This window comes from Equus quagga, chromosome 1, assembly GCF_021613505.1.
Source record: "Equus quagga isolate Etosha38 chromosome 1, UCLA_HA_Equagga_1.0, whole genome shotgun sequence".
In the NCBI taxonomy this organism is placed as follows: domain Eukaryota; kingdom Metazoa; phylum Chordata; class Mammalia; order Perissodactyla; family Equidae; genus Equus; species Equus quagga.
In genome coordinates, this window is record NC_060267.1 from 54,484,965 (window position 1) to 54,505,241 (window position 20,277).

At 55.2% G+C, this 20,277-nt stretch overlaps 2 protein-coding genes across 3 annotated transcripts in view; one reads left to right on the forward strand and one right to left on the reverse strand.

The window, feature by feature from the left end:
* TSPAN9 (tetraspanin 9) overlaps window positions 1-20,277 on the reverse strand; it is a 189,074-nt gene that overhangs the window by 62,966 nt on the left and 105,831 nt on the right. The window contains exon 3 of one of the 2 annotated variants that reach the window (XM_046681300.1): window positions 18,502-18,581. In XM_046681300.1, coding sequence (XP_046537256.1) covers window positions 18,502-18,564 — 63 coding nt within the window. In that variant the 5' untranslated portion in view covers window positions 18,565-18,581. Of the gene's footprint in view, window positions 1-18,501; window positions 18,838-20,277 lie in introns of those variants that run through there. The other variant, XM_046681290.1, reaches the window with a different exon arrangement.
* LOC124243201 (39S ribosomal protein L32, mitochondrial-like) overlaps window positions 19,611-20,277 on the forward strand; it is a 103,369-nt gene continuing 102,702 nt past the window's right edge. The window contains 1 exon segment of the mRNA XM_046668808.1: window positions 19,611-19,715. Within this exon segment, the coding sequence (XP_046524764.1) occupies window positions 19,611-19,715 (105 nt within the window).

Below are 20,277 nucleotides of genomic sequence, written 5' to 3' on the forward strand. Positions count from 1 at the left end.
ACAGTGAGGTGAAGAGAACCCAGCAGGGAGAGAGACATGAATAAAAGTTTGGGAACGTCAAACAGAGAAAGACACAAGGAAAAATAACTCCAGGAAATCAAGCAGCAAGGCCACAGGCTGCCCGCTGCGAGGCCTCTCCCAGCCCTCTGCCCCACTCTCTCTCCTCCCCAGCCCTTCGCCCAACCACGGTTCAGAGGCCCATTCTGGGAGCCCAGCCTCCTCCAGGAGAGTGGGCCCTGGTGGGTGTCCTGGCCTGGAATTTCACAAGGGCCCAGAAGGATCCTCGGCGCCCCTGCAGCAAGGGCCACAGGTGCCTGTGTCTAAAGGCCAGAGGTCAGGGCCTCAGCAAAGGAGGCACGCCTGCCCCAGGCGCCTGTGGTTCTGTGGAGAAAGTGGGCCACAATGGCCTTCTCAGGAAGCCGGGAAGGGGCACGAGCTAAACCCCTGGGAATCCACAGCACCGGGCAGCCAGGCCACCTCCTGCCCACACCTAACACAAATGGCTTTCCATGCCCACTCAGGCACTCGGGGTTCCAGCAGGTTCCACCACAGCCAGGCAGGCTTTATTTATTCCCAGTGTGGGACCCTCAACATAACACCTTCTCTCTCTAGAACTCCGTCTCCCTAAAAGCAAACTAAGGCCGTTGACCCTCTGGTAAACCTCCCTGAGCAGAAGATGCTCTTTGGTTGCCTCAGAGACAGGATAAAATACTGGTCACAGGGAGAGCTGAAGCTGGAAAAGCCTTCCAGCTCACCCCATCGCACCCCCGCCCCCAGACAGCCTCCCCTAAACCAGTCTGCGTGCCCAGGGTGGGTGTGGACGTCTCTGGGGAAGGAAAGGACCTCCCGCTGTCCTCAGTGTGGATCTACAGTGATGCGGGCACCTGTGGGAGCTCTGCCTCCAAACCTACTTCCAGATCTCCACGTCGGAGCAGAAACCATCGACTTTTCACAGCACGCCGGGCTGGCGACTATCCCCACAGGGCAGATAAACCCCAAGCAAGCAAATTTGCTCAAACTCCTGTCAATCAAAGTGCCAGACTTACAAGCTTGGAGACCAGCCCCAGGCCAGGTGGGGCAAGGCCTGACCTTACTCCCAGCACAGGACTCTGGGAGGAAGCTGAGGCCAGAGCCACCCTGAGGGAGGGCAGGGCGATGGATGGGTACACAGTGGGTCAGATGCATCACCCACTGGGACAATGGAGCCGGCTCTCTGTGATCCTGGGACATCTTAGCAAACCTCCTGACAGAAGGAACGAGCCTAAACAAGCCAGAGAGAGAGAAGTCCTAGATGAATCTGTAGGGGCATTTGTAGTTCTGACCAGGCCAAACCACTTTCTCCACTCCGAGCCCCCACAGAACCTCGGGAACCCTGGAAGGGGCTGCGGAGGTAAAGCAGGGACCACCCTCCCGTCATGGCACTTCTTGGACAGCCACGAGCAGCTTGCCGAGGGTCAGCCCCTGTGGGTGCCCGTCTTAATCCCATCCTTAGTCACACACTTACGCTGGCTGCCTGACTGGAGAAAGACTGGAGGGACAAACCACCATGCGGCCTCATGGCCCCCTTGGAAACAGGAAGGCGGAAAGGTGGTGGCAGAACCAAACAGAGAGGACAACAGGAAGTCACAGGAGGAAAAACAAGACAGTGAACCCAATTTCTACCAGCACCACCTTTTACAGACCTCAGAGAACTCTCATGAACACCGTCAATGCACCCTCCCGACAACTCACCCAGGTTGGCAGCCCAGTGCCAAGGCTCACTGCCATTTTACAGATGGAAACTCAAGTCAAAGGCCCTAATGGGGCAGCCATAGCAGAGCTGCGAGGGGACCCACGCTCCTGGTCGAGGTTCTTTCCTCGCTCGCCAGGGTCCTGACAGAGTCGGAAAAAGGACAGAGGCAGGGGCCCTAGGAGAAAAGGAGGACGCAGCCGCAACAGTGGAGATCCGGGGGTGACAAACACCGCCCTGCACATGTGCCGTGCTTTCCAGTGGACGACACCCCTCAGTGTGGGTCCTCACAACCATGCTGAGGGCCAGGGCAGCTCCCGGAATCCACCATGGAGACCCACTGAACGGGGAGCTTGGAGCCCTGAGTCTGGGTGGGGAGGCAGCTGGGAGTCCCAGCCAGGGGCAGGGAGCGGGAGGCGGCTGGGGCTGCCCCATAGAAGCGGGAGGTGAAGAGGGAGAGCCTGGAGAGACAGAGGTGGGAGGCACAGTGATGCGAGGGAACAGCGAAGACACTGTGGAGGGGGTGGGGGAAGTAGGAAGGAAAAAGAAGGCTCTTCCTAATGATGAATGCTGGAGGGCGGAATTGGAACAATCGCAATTAAAGCTTCTAACAATAGGAGGGGAGCCACTACAGTTCTGTGTGTCAAACAAGGTACGTGCTCCGCGCTCCTCCTAGTGGGTGCTTAATAAAGCAGCCCGCCTCCTCATTCCCTGCTGAGGGGGTGACAGCCCTCCCAGCCGGGGGTAGGGCGGGGCGGGAGGGGGGGCGGTGACGGGAACAGGACACCGACCTACCACTGTGGCTGAGACCCCAGCCACGACTTCCATCTCACCCCGCCCGAACGTGGGAAATGGGGTAACAGGGAAGATTCTCTCCCTGCCACTGAGCAAGGAATCTGAGGTCCACGGAGTCAAAGCCCACTGGGGAACGTCCAGCCTGGAACCCAGGGGCTCCTGTGCCCGGAGCTGCTGCTGCTCCGCCTGCGAGCCTCCAGGCAGCAGAATCCGGGCAGTTCTGTGAGGTTCTGGCAGCAAGTTCCGGCACACCGACGACACACCCATCCTGCCCAATGGGTCCTCCCTCCCTCTCGCCTGCCTCCGTTTGCCAACTTATGAGATGTAATGGAATCACCCCTGGGCCCTCATTCTACCAAAGCTACTAGGAGGAAGAGGAAGATAAAGTTTCTAAAGAATAGTCAGCTCTTTGAAAACAAAGGGAGCAAAAGAAATGTATAAAAGCACAGGATGTGAGAGCCTGAAGGAACCTTAGAGAGGAGCTGATCCAAGTCTATCATTGTCCAGAAATGGAAACTTAGACCCAGAGAGGGGAAGTAACTTGTCCAGGGTCACACAGCCAGTCAGCAACCCAGCTGGGACCAGGACTCGGGTCTCTGTGCCCCATCCCCTGCTCTTTCCCACTCTGCCACCTTGATCCCAAGCACAGCTGAGAGATAACTGGCGCTTGTCTTACATGAGAGGCAGGACTCCTGCACTTCAAGAAACAGGGAGGAAATGGAGGATACGTGGCTGGGCACACCAGGATTCCTCAGGCTGCCGGAGGGGCTGTCCAGCTGACCCTGCCCCACCAAACCCCAAGTTGTGAGGCGCCTCAATCCAAGAGGAAGAGAGAAAACAACCGAGGGATGCTGAGCATCTTGTCACTCTTCCTCCCCCAGCTCCTGAGTCAGACCCAAGGCCTCTACAGAGGGAAGGAGCGGCTTTCTGTGAAACATGCACTTTTCACACAGACTCCCCTCCTCCCATCAGGCAGGCTGAGAAAGGGGCAGACAAGGGGGGCTCGAGGGGGAGGGAAGAGAGGGGGCCTATGCCGTTCTCTTTGGCTGCCATAAATGGTAACAAATCAAGCACCTTGTGTGCTCAGCTCTTCCCACTGCATCAACATTCCTTCACCCCCACCCCAGCCCTCCTGAGGGTCCCCAACCTCCTCCCCACGGGGCCCCAGGACCCCAGGCCCAGTCACGGTCGTGTCCTAAATGGCTCAGACATCACAGAGCTCTCGCCCAGAGCCCAGCTCATCAGCCTGACAAGCTGTCACTCTGATTTAGGTCCGAGCTCCAGCCCACAGGCAGGGGAAGCTGCCCTGAGCAGGCAGGGGCCCAGTCAGGCCTCAGGACACATCTGCTCTTCCAGAGAGACACACTGGGGGCCGATGCTCACTCTAGGGAGCACGGAAGGCTCAGGATCCTTCCCGCAGCCACTGCCACTTCCTTCGATGCCCTACAAACAGAAGGTGGGGTCTGCCAGCACAGGTCATATTCACCACCTTCTCCAAACCTCAGGGGCTACTCACACCTTCCGCCCGCCCGGCAGTCTCAACGCTCCGCCAGGGGTGATGGCAAGTACCACCATTAAAGGGGTCTTCTCCAGCCAGCAGGCCATCTACTGAAGCAATTCCTTGCCCACCACAATCTGGTCCCAGACAGTAGCATTAGGCCCTTTCTCTGGCTTCCAAGAACCCCTTCTTTGTCCTGCCTCCACCTCCGCATGCCCTCTGCTTGTCCAGAACCCCTTCGCCTGACTGTCCTCCTCCCCCTTCCCTGCCTTCTCCCCGGCTAAACACTCGTCCTCCTGTCCTTGAGCCCCCCTCCTGCCCTCCTAACACTCCCCAAGAGCCTGCCTCCACCGTAAAGCCTGCTCTGCTCAGAGACGGCTGGTAGGGTGGACGGGCGTCTTGACACCACCCTCCACGGTCACGAGAGCACTCAGCACCGTGCCGGGACATGGCAGGTGCTCAGTGCACGGCAGGTGCTCAGTGCACGCTCCCCTTCCAGCCCAGAGAGGCCCACCCCAAGGTGCATCGGGTCAGAGGCCCTCCTCCTCTGCGCTCATCTCACTCCTCGGGGCTGCACACACAGCAGCAGCCCACGTGAGTGCGAGGTCCTGCCCCTGGTTCTCGTCCTGCTGCCCTCAGGCTCCCCCTTCTCAACACGCCTCCCCACCTTGCTCAGTCGGGCCTGGAAGGCTGTCCCTCGTCCTCCCTGCATGGCTAAAACCCATCCCTCTGTCCAGGACTGCTCAAGTCCCACCTCTTGCACGGAGCCTTCCCTGTCCCCCAGGCCCACCCTGAGCCGTTGGTGCTCCCAGAGCCCACACTTCCTGGAAACCAAGGCAAACACGCTGGATGACGTAATAAAACTCCTGTTTATGCAGGCCTACTACGTGCAAGAGGCGGTGCCTAGGAACCCTGACATCAGTCATTCATCTAAGCCGCCGCTGCCTCACGAGGTAGGATGAGGGACTCAAGGATCGGCCTTTAAGGACGTCTGTAAAATGCACTCGCCCTGGTCTGGCCAACTGCATACGGGGGCTCTCTCTGGTAGGCTACGCTGCCCTCCTGAACACTGTCATGGCAGCACTTGGCTCTCCCCAACTAGACTGCAAGCTCCTTGAGAGCACCGGGCAGCACGGGGTTAGTGAACCACGGGACACCTCAGGACCCACTGCTGGGTCACTAAGAACACATTTTTGCGAATTCAGAGACTCAGGACCGAGGAACATCAAGAAACTCCAAAGCAAGGCTGAAAAGAGGCCACGGCGCTGCCCAGCACACACCCAGAGCACCAGGTGGCCTGCGGCAGACACGATGGCAGGGACCGGGATGGGCGTGGAGAGGGGCTGACAGACCAGGATCTGTGAGCGTGTTTGGCTGGCAGATGCCCCCAAGGGCGCCCTGGCTCTAGGGAACCTGGAAAACCCACCCCTGAGCAACTCAGACATCCCCAGATGGCACAGCCAGGCGCTGATCTGATCAGAGGAACACCGGGGCTGCTGACTCTCCCGCGCAGAGGCGGCTGCGCAGACCAGAGCTGCGGGATCAGGGTCTCAGCAACCCATCTGCTCCTGACCTCTCTCTCCAGGAGGTAAGGAGGATACACCTCAGGGGATGACAAATCCCAGCAGCGGCATCTGGCACATCTACGGTTTATGCCCTTCCCTCTCCTCTTGGTATCAGAACCCCTGCTCTTCTTTGGGGAGTTCTGCTCCTCCCCAGTGCACACAGCCTGGTCTCGTCAATCAAGGTGCTCCGTTCACCCCTAGCCAAGTAGGGGCTCAGAGCCAGCCAGACCCTCTCTCCTGAGCAGAGAGATCCAAAGGCCAAAACCAGCAGGAGCTGATGCATCCTGATGGAGACAACGTGACCAAGCTCACCCTTAGCTCCTGATGCTGGGATCCCAGAGCGGCCCTGGCTCCTGTCCCTGGGTGAGGCCAGTTGCTCAGCTCTCCTTTCTAGCCTATGAGCTCACCTCATATCCCTTACAGATACTGAAAGATCCATAGGTAGAAAAACAGGGGTGCAGATACCAAGAGAAGGGAAAAGGAAGCCAGGCCAGCAAGAAGAGATGTCTGCTAAAGTGATTTGCCCTCCAAATGCCAAAGAACACAGCTGGAATTTGTTCATAGAGAGAGAGATAAACAGGTAGATACATATCTGTGTTCCCAAATTAGCCACGGTGGTATGTAGTGCTTGCAAGCTAAGAGTCCCAGCTTATCCAGATCCACCTAGGAAATGGGATGCTTAAAATGAGGATGCCAGCCTATACGCAAGGGTCACATACACTTGGAGGGAATCTAGCTAAATATACATAGTCATACATTTATAAACATATACATACAAATTTACACTATAAATGTGTTTTTAAATGTTTATATATACACACACATATACACACACATGCACACATACTTATGTATAAATACTGTATGTATGTTATATACGTATGTGCACACATATACATATATGTGTGCATGTGTTTACTGGGGAAGCTCTGAGAACTTAAAATTTGGGTACTTAAGGGGAAAGATGCAAGTGCAGAAGCAGACCAGTGGAAGCTAAGGAAATTTTTAAAAAACCCTCAGGAACTTGCCCCACCCTCTGTGCCACCCACAGAAGCTGCACACAGAGACAGACATATTCTGACTGCCCCCTGACCCCATCCCTTCTGGACTGGACTGGCAAACGTGTCCCCTCTGTGACCATGGGGTCCTGCAGCCTGAGACTTCTGACAGGGCGCCCCTGCCCTGTGGAGGGTGAGCAGAGGCAGGAGAATGCACCCACCATTGCCCCACGCAGCACAGGCACACGGAGCCCTGGTCAGACGCGAGGGACCCAGACTGCCACACGACCAAGCAGAGGAGTTTGGGGAGTTCTGTTGTGATCAGCTGGCAGCCCCCCTCAAGCTCTGACACAGAGAGAAATACGATTAAACCCCTGCTCCCTTGTCTCTTCTGCCAGAGGACAAACCCAACCACACGTTCCCTCTTTCCTTGACTCTTCACACTTCTCCCTCACGCCAGAAGCATTTTCCAGGCCATCTCACTTAATTTTTAACTCCCCACAGAAAGGGAAACTGAGGGCTGGGTGGTTAAGTTCAGCATGCTCCACTTCAGTGACCAGGGTTCAGTTCCCAGGCACAGACCTACACCACTTGTTGGCAGCCATGCTGTGGCAGTGACCCACATACAAACAAGAGGAAGACTGGCATGGATGTTAGCTCAGGGTGAATCTTCCTCAAGCAAAAAGAGGAAGATTAGCAACAGATGTTAGCTCAGGGCCAATCTTCCTCATGAAAAAAAAAAAAGGGAAACTGAGGCACGGAGTGTCAGAATTTTCCAAGGCTTCCTTAATCATCGTAGAGTGACCAAGTAATAACTACCTACACCAAGGGCCTACCCAGAACCGGTAACAGCAAAATGGTAAGCCGAGTGCCAGGACACTAAACTTCATGGTCCTCGGCACACCGGAAACGAATGCAATGGAGGTGATGGTATTTTCCAGAGTCCTCAGGAGAGTGCTGCATGTGGCTAGAAGGAACACACTAATGGACCACTAAGGCCGGGGGACACCCACAAGGGGTTTGCTGGAATAAGACAGATGGTCACAGAGCCACCTTCCAAGGCAGTGAGCATGGGTGGCTGCAGGGGTCCTGTCTGGCTGAGTGGCATATTCCAGGTGGAGGCCCATATGGCTATCCCACAGCATTGAGCCTTTCCTTCACATAAACCTCAAGCATCATTTAAAGAGCAGCATCTGCAAGGGGCATCCCACTATTAGCCTGCCCGGAAGCACCTAATACTCACCTGCTCCTGCTCATGGCCTTGGGGACAATGCCACTAGCCTCAGTGTCCTCATCTACACACAGAGACCACTGTCTGCTCATGGTAGCTGAGCGGATTTAAAGTGCCTAGAGGATGCTTGCAGAGTGGGGAACAAGACACACAATATAAAAGCAGGACCATATGGTTAGAACAGTACACTCTGCCATATGAGGCAAGTAGAATGCACGATAGCACGATATTCAGGGTCATGCTGTTGGGAGGCTACAAAAAAAATGGTTTTCAGTCTGGGTCACTCTCGTAAAAGCTGGGGTACTCTCATAACAGATCAGGAAACTCATACTGTACACAACTGACCATCCACTGAGCTGAGGAAGTCCCCACTAATCGCTGGGTGGTCACCTCCTAACGCACTTCTGTTTGCAGCTGGGACCGGGGGAAGGAAGGCACAAATCGTCACCTGAATTGTGTCCAAATATGCATAACTCTGGTCCTGTTCTCACAGGGCTACGCTGCCCTAAACTGGAAGGACAGATCCAAGAAAAGCACAATCTAAAGTCAGCAGGGGAAGGGGCTGGATCAGAAGGACTTCCCAGAGACAGTCATAGAAAGAACATGGGCTTTGGGGTTTGACTGCCCTGGGTTCAAATCCCGGCTCTGTCACTTTCCAGCTCAGCAGGTTGGGGCAAAATCCCTAACCTCTCAGAGCTTCCATCTTCTCGAGGCAAAATAGGAAGAATCGCACCTGTCCCCATCAGGTGCTTGCAGAGTGGATAAGGCAACAAGTGCCCGGCACCGTGCCTGACCAACTGTCCCTCGGCATCACCACACCACGATGAGGAGCGGCTGGAGGGCTGCAGGCGTCCCCTGGGCCTACAGCCTTCTCTGTCCTTGTTGCACAGGAGTTCTGCTGAACTCTGAGGGGAGAGTGGTGGTGGCAAAGGACGAAGATTTCTACATAACAAGAAGCGCAAGACCTTCGTGGAGAACATTATAAACTTCACAGAAAGTGGTTAGAGGAGGCCTAACACGTGGAGCATGCCACGTCCACGAACAGAAGGACACGACTGGAGTACAGCTGATGGTCACAAACGGACACTCAGACAGAACCCTCGCCTGTCCACTGAAGATTCAACGCAATGCCAACCAGAACACCAACAGGGTGTGGGGGCTGACTGATTGATCAGTTGATTTTTGGTGAAACTAGACAAATTGATTTCAGAATTTATGCAAAAGAACAAAGGGCCACGAACAGCCAAAATGTTCTCGAAAAAGCAAAAGATGAGAGGATTTGCCCCACTAGACGTCAAGATTTATTATAAAGTTGTAATTAAGACAATGTGGCAGAGGGACGACACAAATAGTGCAATGGAGAAGACAGGGGTGGCTTACAGGTCAACAGGGAAAAGGGAACAAGCCACTCAGTGGAGCTAGGACAGCTGATGTGTACATGGGGAAAAAGAAATCGGAGCCCTCCCTCACATCATACACAATATAACTCACAGATATGTTAAGGACTTAAATGTCAAAAGAAAAACTTTCAGAAATAAATATACAAATTCACCTTTAATCATTCACCCATTCATTCATAAATTCATGAATGCCTATTATGTTGTGACAAGCACTGTTCTATTACTAAGCATATAAAGATGCATATGAGCTAGTCTGTATTTCTTAATACATAAAAAGTACAATATAACAAAGAAAAGAGACTGAAAACCTGACTATATTAAAATAATGTAGGGTCCTGTTTATTGAAAGACCCCATGAAGAAAGTGGAAAGACAAGCTGTAAACTGGAAGCTGTCACCTGTGTTTGTGCTCCATCAATGGCACATTAGTATCCAAAACATAAATAAAACTCCTAAGAACGAGTAGGAAAAAGCAAACAATGCAACAGAAAAATGGACAAAATCATAAACAGACATTCACAGAAAAGAATGGCTAACAAGCCTATAAAAAGATGTCACTAGTAATCAGAGAAATACAAATTAAAAATATAATATAGTATTTTACACCCACCATATAGGAGAATGCCCAAAACTTTCCATTTTCTATTGACATTCCACTGGTGGAAATGTCAACAGATACATCTACTTTGGAAAACAATATGGCTTTAACTAGCAAAGCTAAAGTGCGCACATCCTAAAACCCAGCAACGCCGTTCCTCGCTACGCACCCTCAAGCAGTTCTCCTCAGAGTGTGGTCCATGGAAACGCGATGCTTAGGAGCTTTACAGCATTTGATATTGCCAGAACATTCAAGCGCATGATCAATGAACTCATCTGGACGTAGGTGAGTCGCCTGGGGTTTGCGCTGTGTACTGGCCATGCACAGCAGGGTCATGTCTGAGAATCAGAAGGAAAAAAGCTGGTCCTTCACGGATCCTTCCAGAAGCGCTGTCCTAGAGAAACTCTTACAAATGTACAGGAAAGACTTGCACAAGAATGTTCACAGAAGCATGTTTAAAAAGAAGGAAATAACCCAAATGCCCATCACCAGAAGACGACATTGCAGCACATTCATAGAGTGGAATACCACGGAGGGATACGGAGGAACGCTACTGGCCACATGTGTCAACTTGAATGAACCAATAAACACAACACTGAATTAAAAAAATTCAGAATGATTCCATCTATAAAAAGTTTAAAAACAAGCCAAATCAAATGATGGGGTGTTTAAGGAGGCCTGTATATGCGGAAAAACTATAAAGAAATATACTTAATGCAAATGTAAGGATAATGGTTCTCTCTGGGGAAGACGGTGGGGGCGTGCTCACAGAGGAACACACACAGGCTGCATGGGTACAGCTAATGTTTTACTTCTCAAACCACATAATAGGTATATGTTCATTATATAATTTTTTTAATTACATAAATTTACAAACAATATATTTCACAATTTGAAAAAATTTTAAGTGACCATTTTTCTAGTTGGTAAAGTGACCTGGACCTGGAGCCCTGCAGGTCCCATATTTCAGTCAGCTCAGGTCACAGGCCAAGCTGCCCAGCAGAGTCCAACACCAAGTGTGCCAGAGGGAGTGGCCCGTCCTCGGAGCACCCCAGGCAGAGGGCCCCTGGGGACCCTGCAATACGCCCAGCACCCCAGCTGGCCTGCTCTGGCCTCATTCATTGCACAGGAACAAAGGGAGACAGGAAAGGGTGTCGGCCGCCCTGATGGGGAGGCTGGAGGTGAGTGTGCAGCATGGCAGGTGCTGCTGCAGGCCCTGGGGTCTGAGACCACGTCCCTCCCCTCCACCCTCCACTCCAACACATCTGCCTGCACCTCCCTGCCTCCCCATATCTCCCACATATCCTAAGAGCAGAGGCATTTAGAACAGGCCCCAGCCCAGAGACATCTGGCCTCCTTCCAGGGCCCCAGAGCCCTGCCCAGCACTGCCATTCCAGCCCCCGGGCATCTAACTTTCTACCTGTTCACTGCTCCCTCTGCAGGAAGTGCAGTAATAATCACCACAGTAGTGGTCACTGAGTCCCACAGTAATAGTCACTGCAGTACTAGTCACTGAGTCCCACGGAAATAATCACTGCAGTACTAGCCACCGAGTCCCACGGTAATAATCACTGCAGTACTAGTCACCGAGTCCCACAGTTATAATCACCACAGTACTAGTCACTGAGTCCCATGGTAATAATCACCGCAGTACTAGTCACTGAGTCCCACAGCAATAATCACCGCAGTACCAGTCACTGAGTCCCACAGCAATAACACCGCAGTACTAGTCACTGAGTCCAACATGCCAGGCATTCTGCACAGCAGTATACCCACATAATGCACCTATCACCTCATCAGGGCCTCATCACAGCCCTGTAAGGCAGCTGATAACTGTCACACACCAAGAGGTTAAGGAAACCTTCATAACATAGGCCTCATTCCTGCAGACTCGGACTCAGTAGGTCAGTGGGTAAGGGGGTGGGGGCATGGCCTCTGTTCATGTGAAAAGCTGCCTGGTTGGGCCCAGCCCTGTGGCCAAGTGGTTAAAGTTCCGTGCGCTCTGCTTCAGTGGCCCAGGTTTGCAGGTTCAGATCCTGGGTGCAGACCTACTCCCCTCACCAACCACACTGTAGAGGCATGCCAAAAAAATAGAGGAAGACTGGCACAGATGTTAGCTCAGGGTGAATCTTCCTCAGCCAAAAAAAAAAAAGCTGCCTAGTTGATTTGAACCTACACCCTAGTGAAGAACTCGCGGAGCAGACGGAAAGCTCTGCAAAGGCTGAAGCCATGTCTCTGTTCTCCCTAGCCAGTCACCCCCATCAGCCAGTAAAACAGGGACCCCCTTACCAGTGCAGTAAGCTCCCCAATGCAAGGGAGAAGATCTCAAACCCTGCGGCCTTCCCTTCCAAGGGCTTCTCCAGGTCTCCTGAGAGCCAGCAAAGCCTGCTGTGCCCAAAGAAAGAGAAGGCAGAGCCCATCTGAAGGGAATCCGGACTCACGGAGTTAAACAGACTTCAGTGCCACCTGGAGTCCCTGACTGGCTGGAGAAGGAGGAGTGGCGAGAGCCGCATCTCTGCCCCGCACCCCACCACTGCAGATCCGCTCACCCTCCCAACCATGTGCCACTTTTAACGTCCCTGCCCCAACCCCCCACCACTTCTGCCGGCAGATTAGCTTTCAAATGTGAGCGGGGACAAAGCTGGCCCAGAAGACTTAACTCTGCCCGACGGGCTTAGCGCAGCTTCAAAGCTTCCTAACTGCAACCAAGTAAGCGGGCATATCGCAGCTGGGAGGCAGAGGCCGGAAGCGGGAGAGAACGGGCATCAGTGTAAGCTGGATTACCTACGGCAACAGCTTGCAGCCCGAGCGACACAGCAAGACCTGTCACGGTGGGCACCGCCAGAAAAACAAAATACCCTTCCCGCAGAGCGATGAGACAAACTGAAGAGTACCCCCAAGCACTGGCACTACTTCACGGTGAGGCAGGGCCGCCCCGTCCTCAGAGCCCGTGCTGAACTCAACACCCCGGGAACACCACCCACTCTGATAAAACTCTCTGTTTCTCTGTGCCCAGCCCACTTCACACGTGCAGGGGGCTCTGTCTCTCCCACTGGGCTGCAAGCTCGCCGGCACAGGCTCCAGATCAACTTGTCCCGACCTCTCTCTACCCTTCTCCTTTGCCTGCACCCCCATCCTCATCTATCCAGCAAACTCCCATTCATCCCTCAAGATCCAGGCGTCACTTGTTCTACTCTGTTATCTGTGGATCTTGTCTCTACCAGGCAGGATTAAGTACTCTACTAAGAAGCTCTACAACTATCTGTTTATGTGTCTAACTCCGCCCTGGGACTCGGAGCAGCTCAAGGGTCTGGCTTACAGCAGGTGCTCAATAAGTGCACACTAGCCACAAAGCATCCAATCGGCTCTTTCAAGAGAAGAAACAGAAAAGACATATAATTCATTAATTCCTTTTTTTTTTCAAACTAAGAAACTCCAAAAGAAACAAGGCTGTTTTTTCCTGCCCTTTCTCTTTCAGAAAGGGAGACTCAGATAGCCACCATCTGGGTGGGGGAAGGAAAGCACAAGTCAAGTCAGGCCCCCGGATGCTGGGTCCAGGCCTGCTGCTGCCCTTCCCGAGAATGCTGGGGGTGGGCCTGCTCTAACCCCTCCCTCGGCAGCCCTGTGTTCAAATGCTCGGTGGAGGACGAGCCAGTTGACCTCTCCACTGCGCGACTTCCTGCCCCGAGAAAGCTGATCCGCCCTGTGCGAGCCCAGTCAGCCCGTCCTCACCAACTGCAGGCTCCTGCGCACGCAGCGGGCATTCAGTAAATAGTTGTGGCATGAGTGAACGGACTCAATTCGGACCCCAACAGCCCAGTAAGCCCCAGCGCCCGCCGCCAAGTTCAGCCAAGGGCAGCCAGGCACGGGGGCACAGCAGGAGGAGGGCAAGGCGCCCCATCCCCAGAAGGTGTCTCAGCACCTTCTGTGCTCTTCATGGGGCCCTGCAGGATGGAGGACCGAGCCGCAGCCCTTTCCTCAAGGTAGAGACAGCACTCACCCTGCTTTAGCCGCGACCTGCTCTTCTCTACCCTCTTCCTCCCAGCCCCCTCTTGACTGACACCAATGCTGGCTCTGACATGATTTAAAAATAGATATTAAGACAAGGAAGTTTAATTTTTAATGCTTTGGAAAGGAAGCGAACACAGAGCTGGCATTCCCTCATGGACACATTCCAGGGTCTCGGAGCATCGGCCAGGCCCTCCACGTGCCCCCTTTCCCCCAGCAGAGCCATGCCTGATCCACCCCAAAGATCTGCTCTTAGCGGCCCTCTGGGGATACGGCGCCTCACACCTGAGCACTTCCGGAAGCCTCTCAGCGCCTCCGGCTGCTCCGCTCACCCTGTAGCTCCTACTCAGAGAAGCCAGGTCTGAACCCCAGCTCCCTGCCCAAAACGCTCTGTCCACGTACCAGTTCCATTGCCAGACTCCCCAGGACATCCCAGGCCGTCCAGCACAGACTGTGCATGGACCCCAGTCCCGGGCACCACGGACCAACAGGGAGCCATGAAGACCCTGACAAGGCTGCCGAGCCTGTACTGAACACGTGTCTCCAACGTGGCTAGACAGCCTTAACCGAGCTGCCTGCATCCAGAGCGCAAGGGAACAGTCTGAGAGGGGCTGGGCTGCCAAGGCCTGACCCACTTAGCGGGTAGTCAGGGGCCCTACCCAGCACCCTGGCCGTGGCAGCCCTGCAACAACCTTTCCCTTGCTCTGGTAGGCACACTGGACACTGTCTCTTCAGCTAATTGGCCTTTACGAAGGGAGTGATCCACAAAAAAGAGACTTTCCAGTGGGGCCAAATATCACTGCTCTGCCAGCCATGATTTGAAGTGATGGGACAGCTCTGCTGGCAAGCATGGAAAGTGACCATCATCCTGAGTAGCAATTATGCCAGCAACCCTAGGCCCTCCATATCAGACAGGAGCTTGATCCGGGTTGGGAGGAGCTGGGCTGGGATGACAATGTGCTATCCTGAGAAGGCGGAAACAGGCCCCCAGCACTCAGAGCCCAGCCCTATACTCTCTCTCTCCCCTACTCAGAGTTAAGAGCTTTGAACCTCCTTTGCCCTCCTGCAGGGGCTTAGATTCACTTATCTCTACCTGGAACATTCCACCCGACAGCCCCAGGAGGACCGAGATGAGGCTCAGTGAGGGAAAAGCTCCAGTGGTTTCCACCGCTGGGAGAAATATCTTGGGGTACATTTGACCACTGGTGGACAGGCCCCTCAGCATGGGGAAACTTCTGTCCCAATGCAGGCCTCCTATTTCCTATCCACCAAGAAGCCAGCTTCTCTTTGGCCCTCAGGATCACGGTGAGGTATGTGGGGGAAAGAGGAGGCGGGACTCAGTCAGGCATGACCACTGAGTCTCCACTCCTCTATCCCCACCATCTACATCAGGCCCTCAGAAATGCTGCCCTGGCTGCCAACATGGCTAGCACCATCTAGTTGAAGCTAGCAGTGCCAGGAGAAGACCTGGACACCACCCCTCCCCCAGCAGGCGGGTGCCCAGCAGCCTGTAAGGCACCTGCCCTTTTCTTGGTACAGGGGAGGAGCACTGGGCACACAGCCTTGCCTCCCACCCAGTGATATCACCAGGCCCTCACCAACACCAATCCCCTAGAAGCTCCACCCAGTGGCAAGGGACCAGGGACTCATGCCTGTGCGGGGTTGCAGCGTAGGCCAGCTGCACCTCTCCTCCGCCGGGAATCCTCCCAGTGCTCTGAGGAGGCAGGGGGTGTGATGGCAGCGGCTAGTTTGGAGAGCTCCCAGGTAGACTCCAGGATCTATGGGACGCTCTCCATCTATTGATTGCAGGTCTGGGGTTCAACTCTAATGCCTCAGAAAAGCCTCCTGTTTGGATCTGAGCCATGAGACTGGAAAAACTGATAGCTCTGTAATTCCTAACAATTGCTCTGGAACCCCGAGGGCTCAGGCTCTGACCAGCCCTGCACACCTCCTCAGCCCACCCTCTCGCCTCCTGCCCCCCTCCCTGTGCGCAGTGGAAAGCAGAAGAGGCCTCCCACTTGCTCCCCACCAACCCTACCTGCCTTTGGCCCAAGCACTTCACTCTTTCTCTTCTCACGTGGCTCTTTCCTCTGCTCCTTCTCCCAGGTCAGCGGAAGCACGTGGCTGCAGGAGGTCTTTGGTGAAGGGGAGCACAGTGACACGCCATGACCAAGGCTGGCTAACACGCACCACACCTGCTCCTCTGCCTCCCAAGAAACACCGTGGCAAATGCTCAGACACACACAAGCATCTGTTCCATCTTTCCCAAGGTCTTATTTCATCATCTCATACGCTACCAGCATAAAAGAACTCAATTTTTCTCAGCTCGTAGCGTGAGAATTCTGAAAATATTAAGTAATCAGAAAAGTCAGAGACTAGGAGAGAGCAGCTCCTTGCCTGGTAAGAGAGTGATGGTAGGTGCCTTCTAATTAGGAAGAGACAGCGAGTTCTCTCACTACAGACCATAAAGGAAGGCCATTTCCCTGATCAGCGCGTTACCTCTGCCAGGCTTGGAAGGGAAGGTGGGAGGAGCTGCTTGCCCCCCCCACAGCAAGGTGCCAGGAGAGCCTTCACCGCAGGCAAGTTTGAGAACTAACTTCTTTTCTCGATCGAGTGGGACTTGGGAATCCCTACCACATACTAACAGATGGATTACTGCTCTCACTCTCCATCATTCACTCACAAACATTTAACGAGTGCCTATTATGTGCAGGGCGCAGACCACTGTTCTAGCCTGTGAGGAGGTCCCCAAACCAAGTTGGGAAGATCCTGGAGAAGAAAGGAGCCACAAGCAGTTATACCTACTCCGGCCAGCAGGTGGCGAGGTGGGGGTGGGGAGGAGCACTGCTGAATGGGAGGTACTGGCCAAGACACTGGGCATCCCCAGGAGGGTCTTTCTAGTAAGTGTTCAGATGCGCAGAGTGGGGCAAGGCAGAAAGTAGGCTGAGACTACGAACAAGGGCAGAGAGGGAAGCTGTACACAACGAAAGGGCAGCACTAGTGTAAACCAACAGGCACCAGGGAAATACACACCAGCACTTGGCTGATGCGGAGTCATGCTGGTCAATGAGTCAGAGACCAGGAGCACTTGCCCAAAGGCGGCCACAAAGTCATTCTTGATATTCCAATGGCTCTGCCCCAGGTTCCACAAAACCCTCACCACAGGACAGGTAATGTCCTGACAGCATTGGCTGGAGGGCCCCAGACCATGGAGACATCTGGGGAAATCCAACTCAAAAGGTCTCAGACCAGGCTCCTCAGCAGAGAGGCTACAGCCCGTGCCCCCCTGGGGAAGGGACTCCCTCCCCAGAGAGAGGGCAAGGATGCAGGAGGTCCCATAACTAACGAGGTGAGGACACGAGGCTGACCCCACTGGACTAGAAAGGAGATCCAGGACTGACGGGGTAAAGCTGCCTGGCCAAGGTCACACACAAAGCTAATGCAGACGAACACCCACCCCTCTTCCCACCTGCCCCTGAGCTCTCCCCTCTGTGGGAAAAGCCATCCCCTCCCACACACCCACCCAAAAAAGTTTTCCAGTTAAAGCGGGTCACTTCACACAAGTGTTGAACACCCAAGCATAACAGCTTCCACCAACCGCGCTGTGAGTGGCCCTCCCACCTCAGTGCACCTCCTGGACCAAGGCCGCTGACAGCCTCCAGCAGGCTGGAGGCCAGGCCCTGGGGCAGAGCCAAACATCTGTGAGGACTACATCTGGGCTCTGGTGAACAAAGGCAGAGAAAGCAGTTGGAGCAAAGGAACAATTAGACACGAATTGAAGAAGTTTTCAAAGTGCCTAACTAGCATTTCTCGTGCATGTGCGGGCGCACACCCATGGCCTCCAGCATCACAGAGCACTGAGAACAAATCCATGCTGCCCTACCCACCGACACCCTCCCTAGAAAAGAACCTCTTACCAAGGATGGGGGCACTCCTGACTGTCTCCCTTCGTCCCTTCCAGTCTCTGGGGCCCCAGACTGGAGAGCTGGCGTCCCTGCGGGAACACATGGCCAGCCTGCTCCCTGCCCAGTCCACTGCAATCCCTCAAAAGCAGCTGCCTACCACGGGATGGCAGCATCCCTCCCACACCCTCCTCCACGCAAGCCCTAACCAGGGGCAGAGCTGCAGGCCAGCCAGCGAGTCCCTCTGCTCGGGACAGGGGCTCCTGCTCCTCTTCGTGGGATCCACTGAAAGGAGCGGGAGGCGGTGACCTCTACCGCTCCCCCATCTCACGCCCATAAAATGCTGCAGATTGTATTCTTGTGTATCCAGGGGGAGCACAAGAAACTCAGAAAACCATCCACATTTGCGCCTGTCTTCAACTCGGGCACAGCTGTTAAAAATTCTGCCCACACCTATTTCTGCAGAGGACCCTGCTGGAGGCACTTCCAGCATGGGTTTCTTAGGGGGAAGGAGCCGGCAGCAAACTTTGCCAGAGCTCCTAGGAGTAGAGGAAGTCTCTCCTGGAAGACACACAAGTTGGAGCCTCCATTCAGCCGCGGAAGAGAGAAAGAAAGAGAAAGATGCATGACAGACGGGAGAACACGATTTTTTAAAAACCCACTTACCGTTGTGCAGAGAGAGGAGCAATGCAGCACGGAAGAGGAAGAGGGTATCGCGCTATTAGCACAGCAGAGAAGAGAAGAGGAGGCAAAGGGAGAGATAAACGGAAGGACTTACCCAGAATATCAAATTGAAGAGGAACATCATGTACTTCAAGCAGCAGAGGCAGCCCCTGGCCATGTTGCACTTCTTAAATTCTAGGAGGAAAACAAAGGACAGGTCCAGGTAAAACACCACGTACTTGCTGCCCTTGGGTGCATTGTACTTGTCAGTCTTAACGCCGGCCTCGGCGCGGCTCTGGCCCCGGGAGCCCGCGGTGCCGTAGAAAGCGCCGGCCGTGAAGCCGCGGCCGAACGGGCGGCCCGAGGTGGACGGCTTGGCAAAGTCCGAGTCCTTGCTATCCAAAGATGGACTCCGGTGGATCGAAGAATCCTCGCTACTCGACTTCTCCATGCTCGCGTCGTTCCCGGGGGGCGCGAGGGGCGGGGGGCATCGCTCCCGGAGTGGGACGGAGGGGGCGCCTAAGTCGGACGCGGGCTGCAGGCGGGCCGGCGGAGCCTTGCACGCCCCCTCTCTGTATCCGGGCGCACTCCGGACCAGACCCCGAGCTCAGGGGCCGCTACCTCTCGGACGGCGCCCCGCTCGAAGCCGGCTGGCTCGGGAGGGCTCTGCGGTGCGGCTCGGCTCTACGCGCGCTCGAGAACGCTCTCTGGGAACCGGCTCGCCTGCGTAACTTAGCGTCTTTGGGGAGGCTGCAATTGGCTTTCTCTTTCCAGAGCGTCAGCTTGATTCCCGGGTGCACCGGCCGCTCCACGCGAGGGGCAAGGGCGCCGGGATCCAGGCTCCCCGGGCACACCTCTCCCAGCCCAGCCCCAGCGCTGAGCCCGACCACTCTGCGGGCGCTCCGCGCCCCCTCGCCCCACGACTTGGCGGAGCTGCTCGCCGGCCCTGGGCGGCCCGGGCGCGCAGCAGGCAGAGCCGAGGGATCCGCCGCAGCTGCAACCGCTGGGCTTTCCCTGCGAAATCCCAGCCCAGACTCCCGACTCCGAAATCGCCCGGAGCCCCCTCCCCGGGCCCTCGGCCCCGCCCCCTGCTTTGCATTCGACCAATGAGCGCCAGGCCTGCCCAGGGGGAGGCAGCCTCCCCCCTCCCCAATGACACAATATCTTTAATAGGATTAGCGTTCTGCTGTGTGCCTATACAAGTGCACTGAGAACCCTCGCTAAATGTCAAGGGCTCTGGAGCTGGGGGTGAACCAGAACCTTCATCGGAAGGCGCTGGTCTCTTCTATCGGAGAAAAGGAGGCAGTGAGAGAAGGGGAACGGCTGGAGGTACCAGAGACCGAAAGAAGCCAGAGGAAAGGTCTGGGGAGGACTGGAGAGTGAAAGAAGCGCGGCCACTGTCGAGCTGGCCGCCGCCCCCTGTGCACCCGGCGGCCTGTCCGACCCGAGGCATACGGTCTCCCGGCTACACACCCACACACGCACACCACGCTTTTGCACACGTGGGTCTGGCTACGGTGCGCAGGGAGAAGGAACCGCAGGGGAGGCGCGAGGTGTGGGAAAGGCGGTTGAGGCCTCGGTGGTGCGCGCGCCGCCCTCCCCGCCCCCTCCGCGCGCACGCACGCGCCGCTCCGCGAGGCTCCTGCAGCTGCGCGAGCCCCCCGCCCCCGCGTTCCCGGGTAGGACGCTGCCGGGCTGAGAAGAGTAGGTGGCCGAAGCGGGGTCCTGCCTTGCCCCTCCACATCCTGCCCATGTCAAGGGTGATGTAGGAGTGCTCCTGGACACAGCCTCGGGTCCCCTCCCTTGAGGACTGGGCGGAAGGGGCTGGTCAGGGAAACCGCATGAAGAAGGCTCTTGCTAGGGGCTTGGGAACATCCAGGAGGAGCCCTTC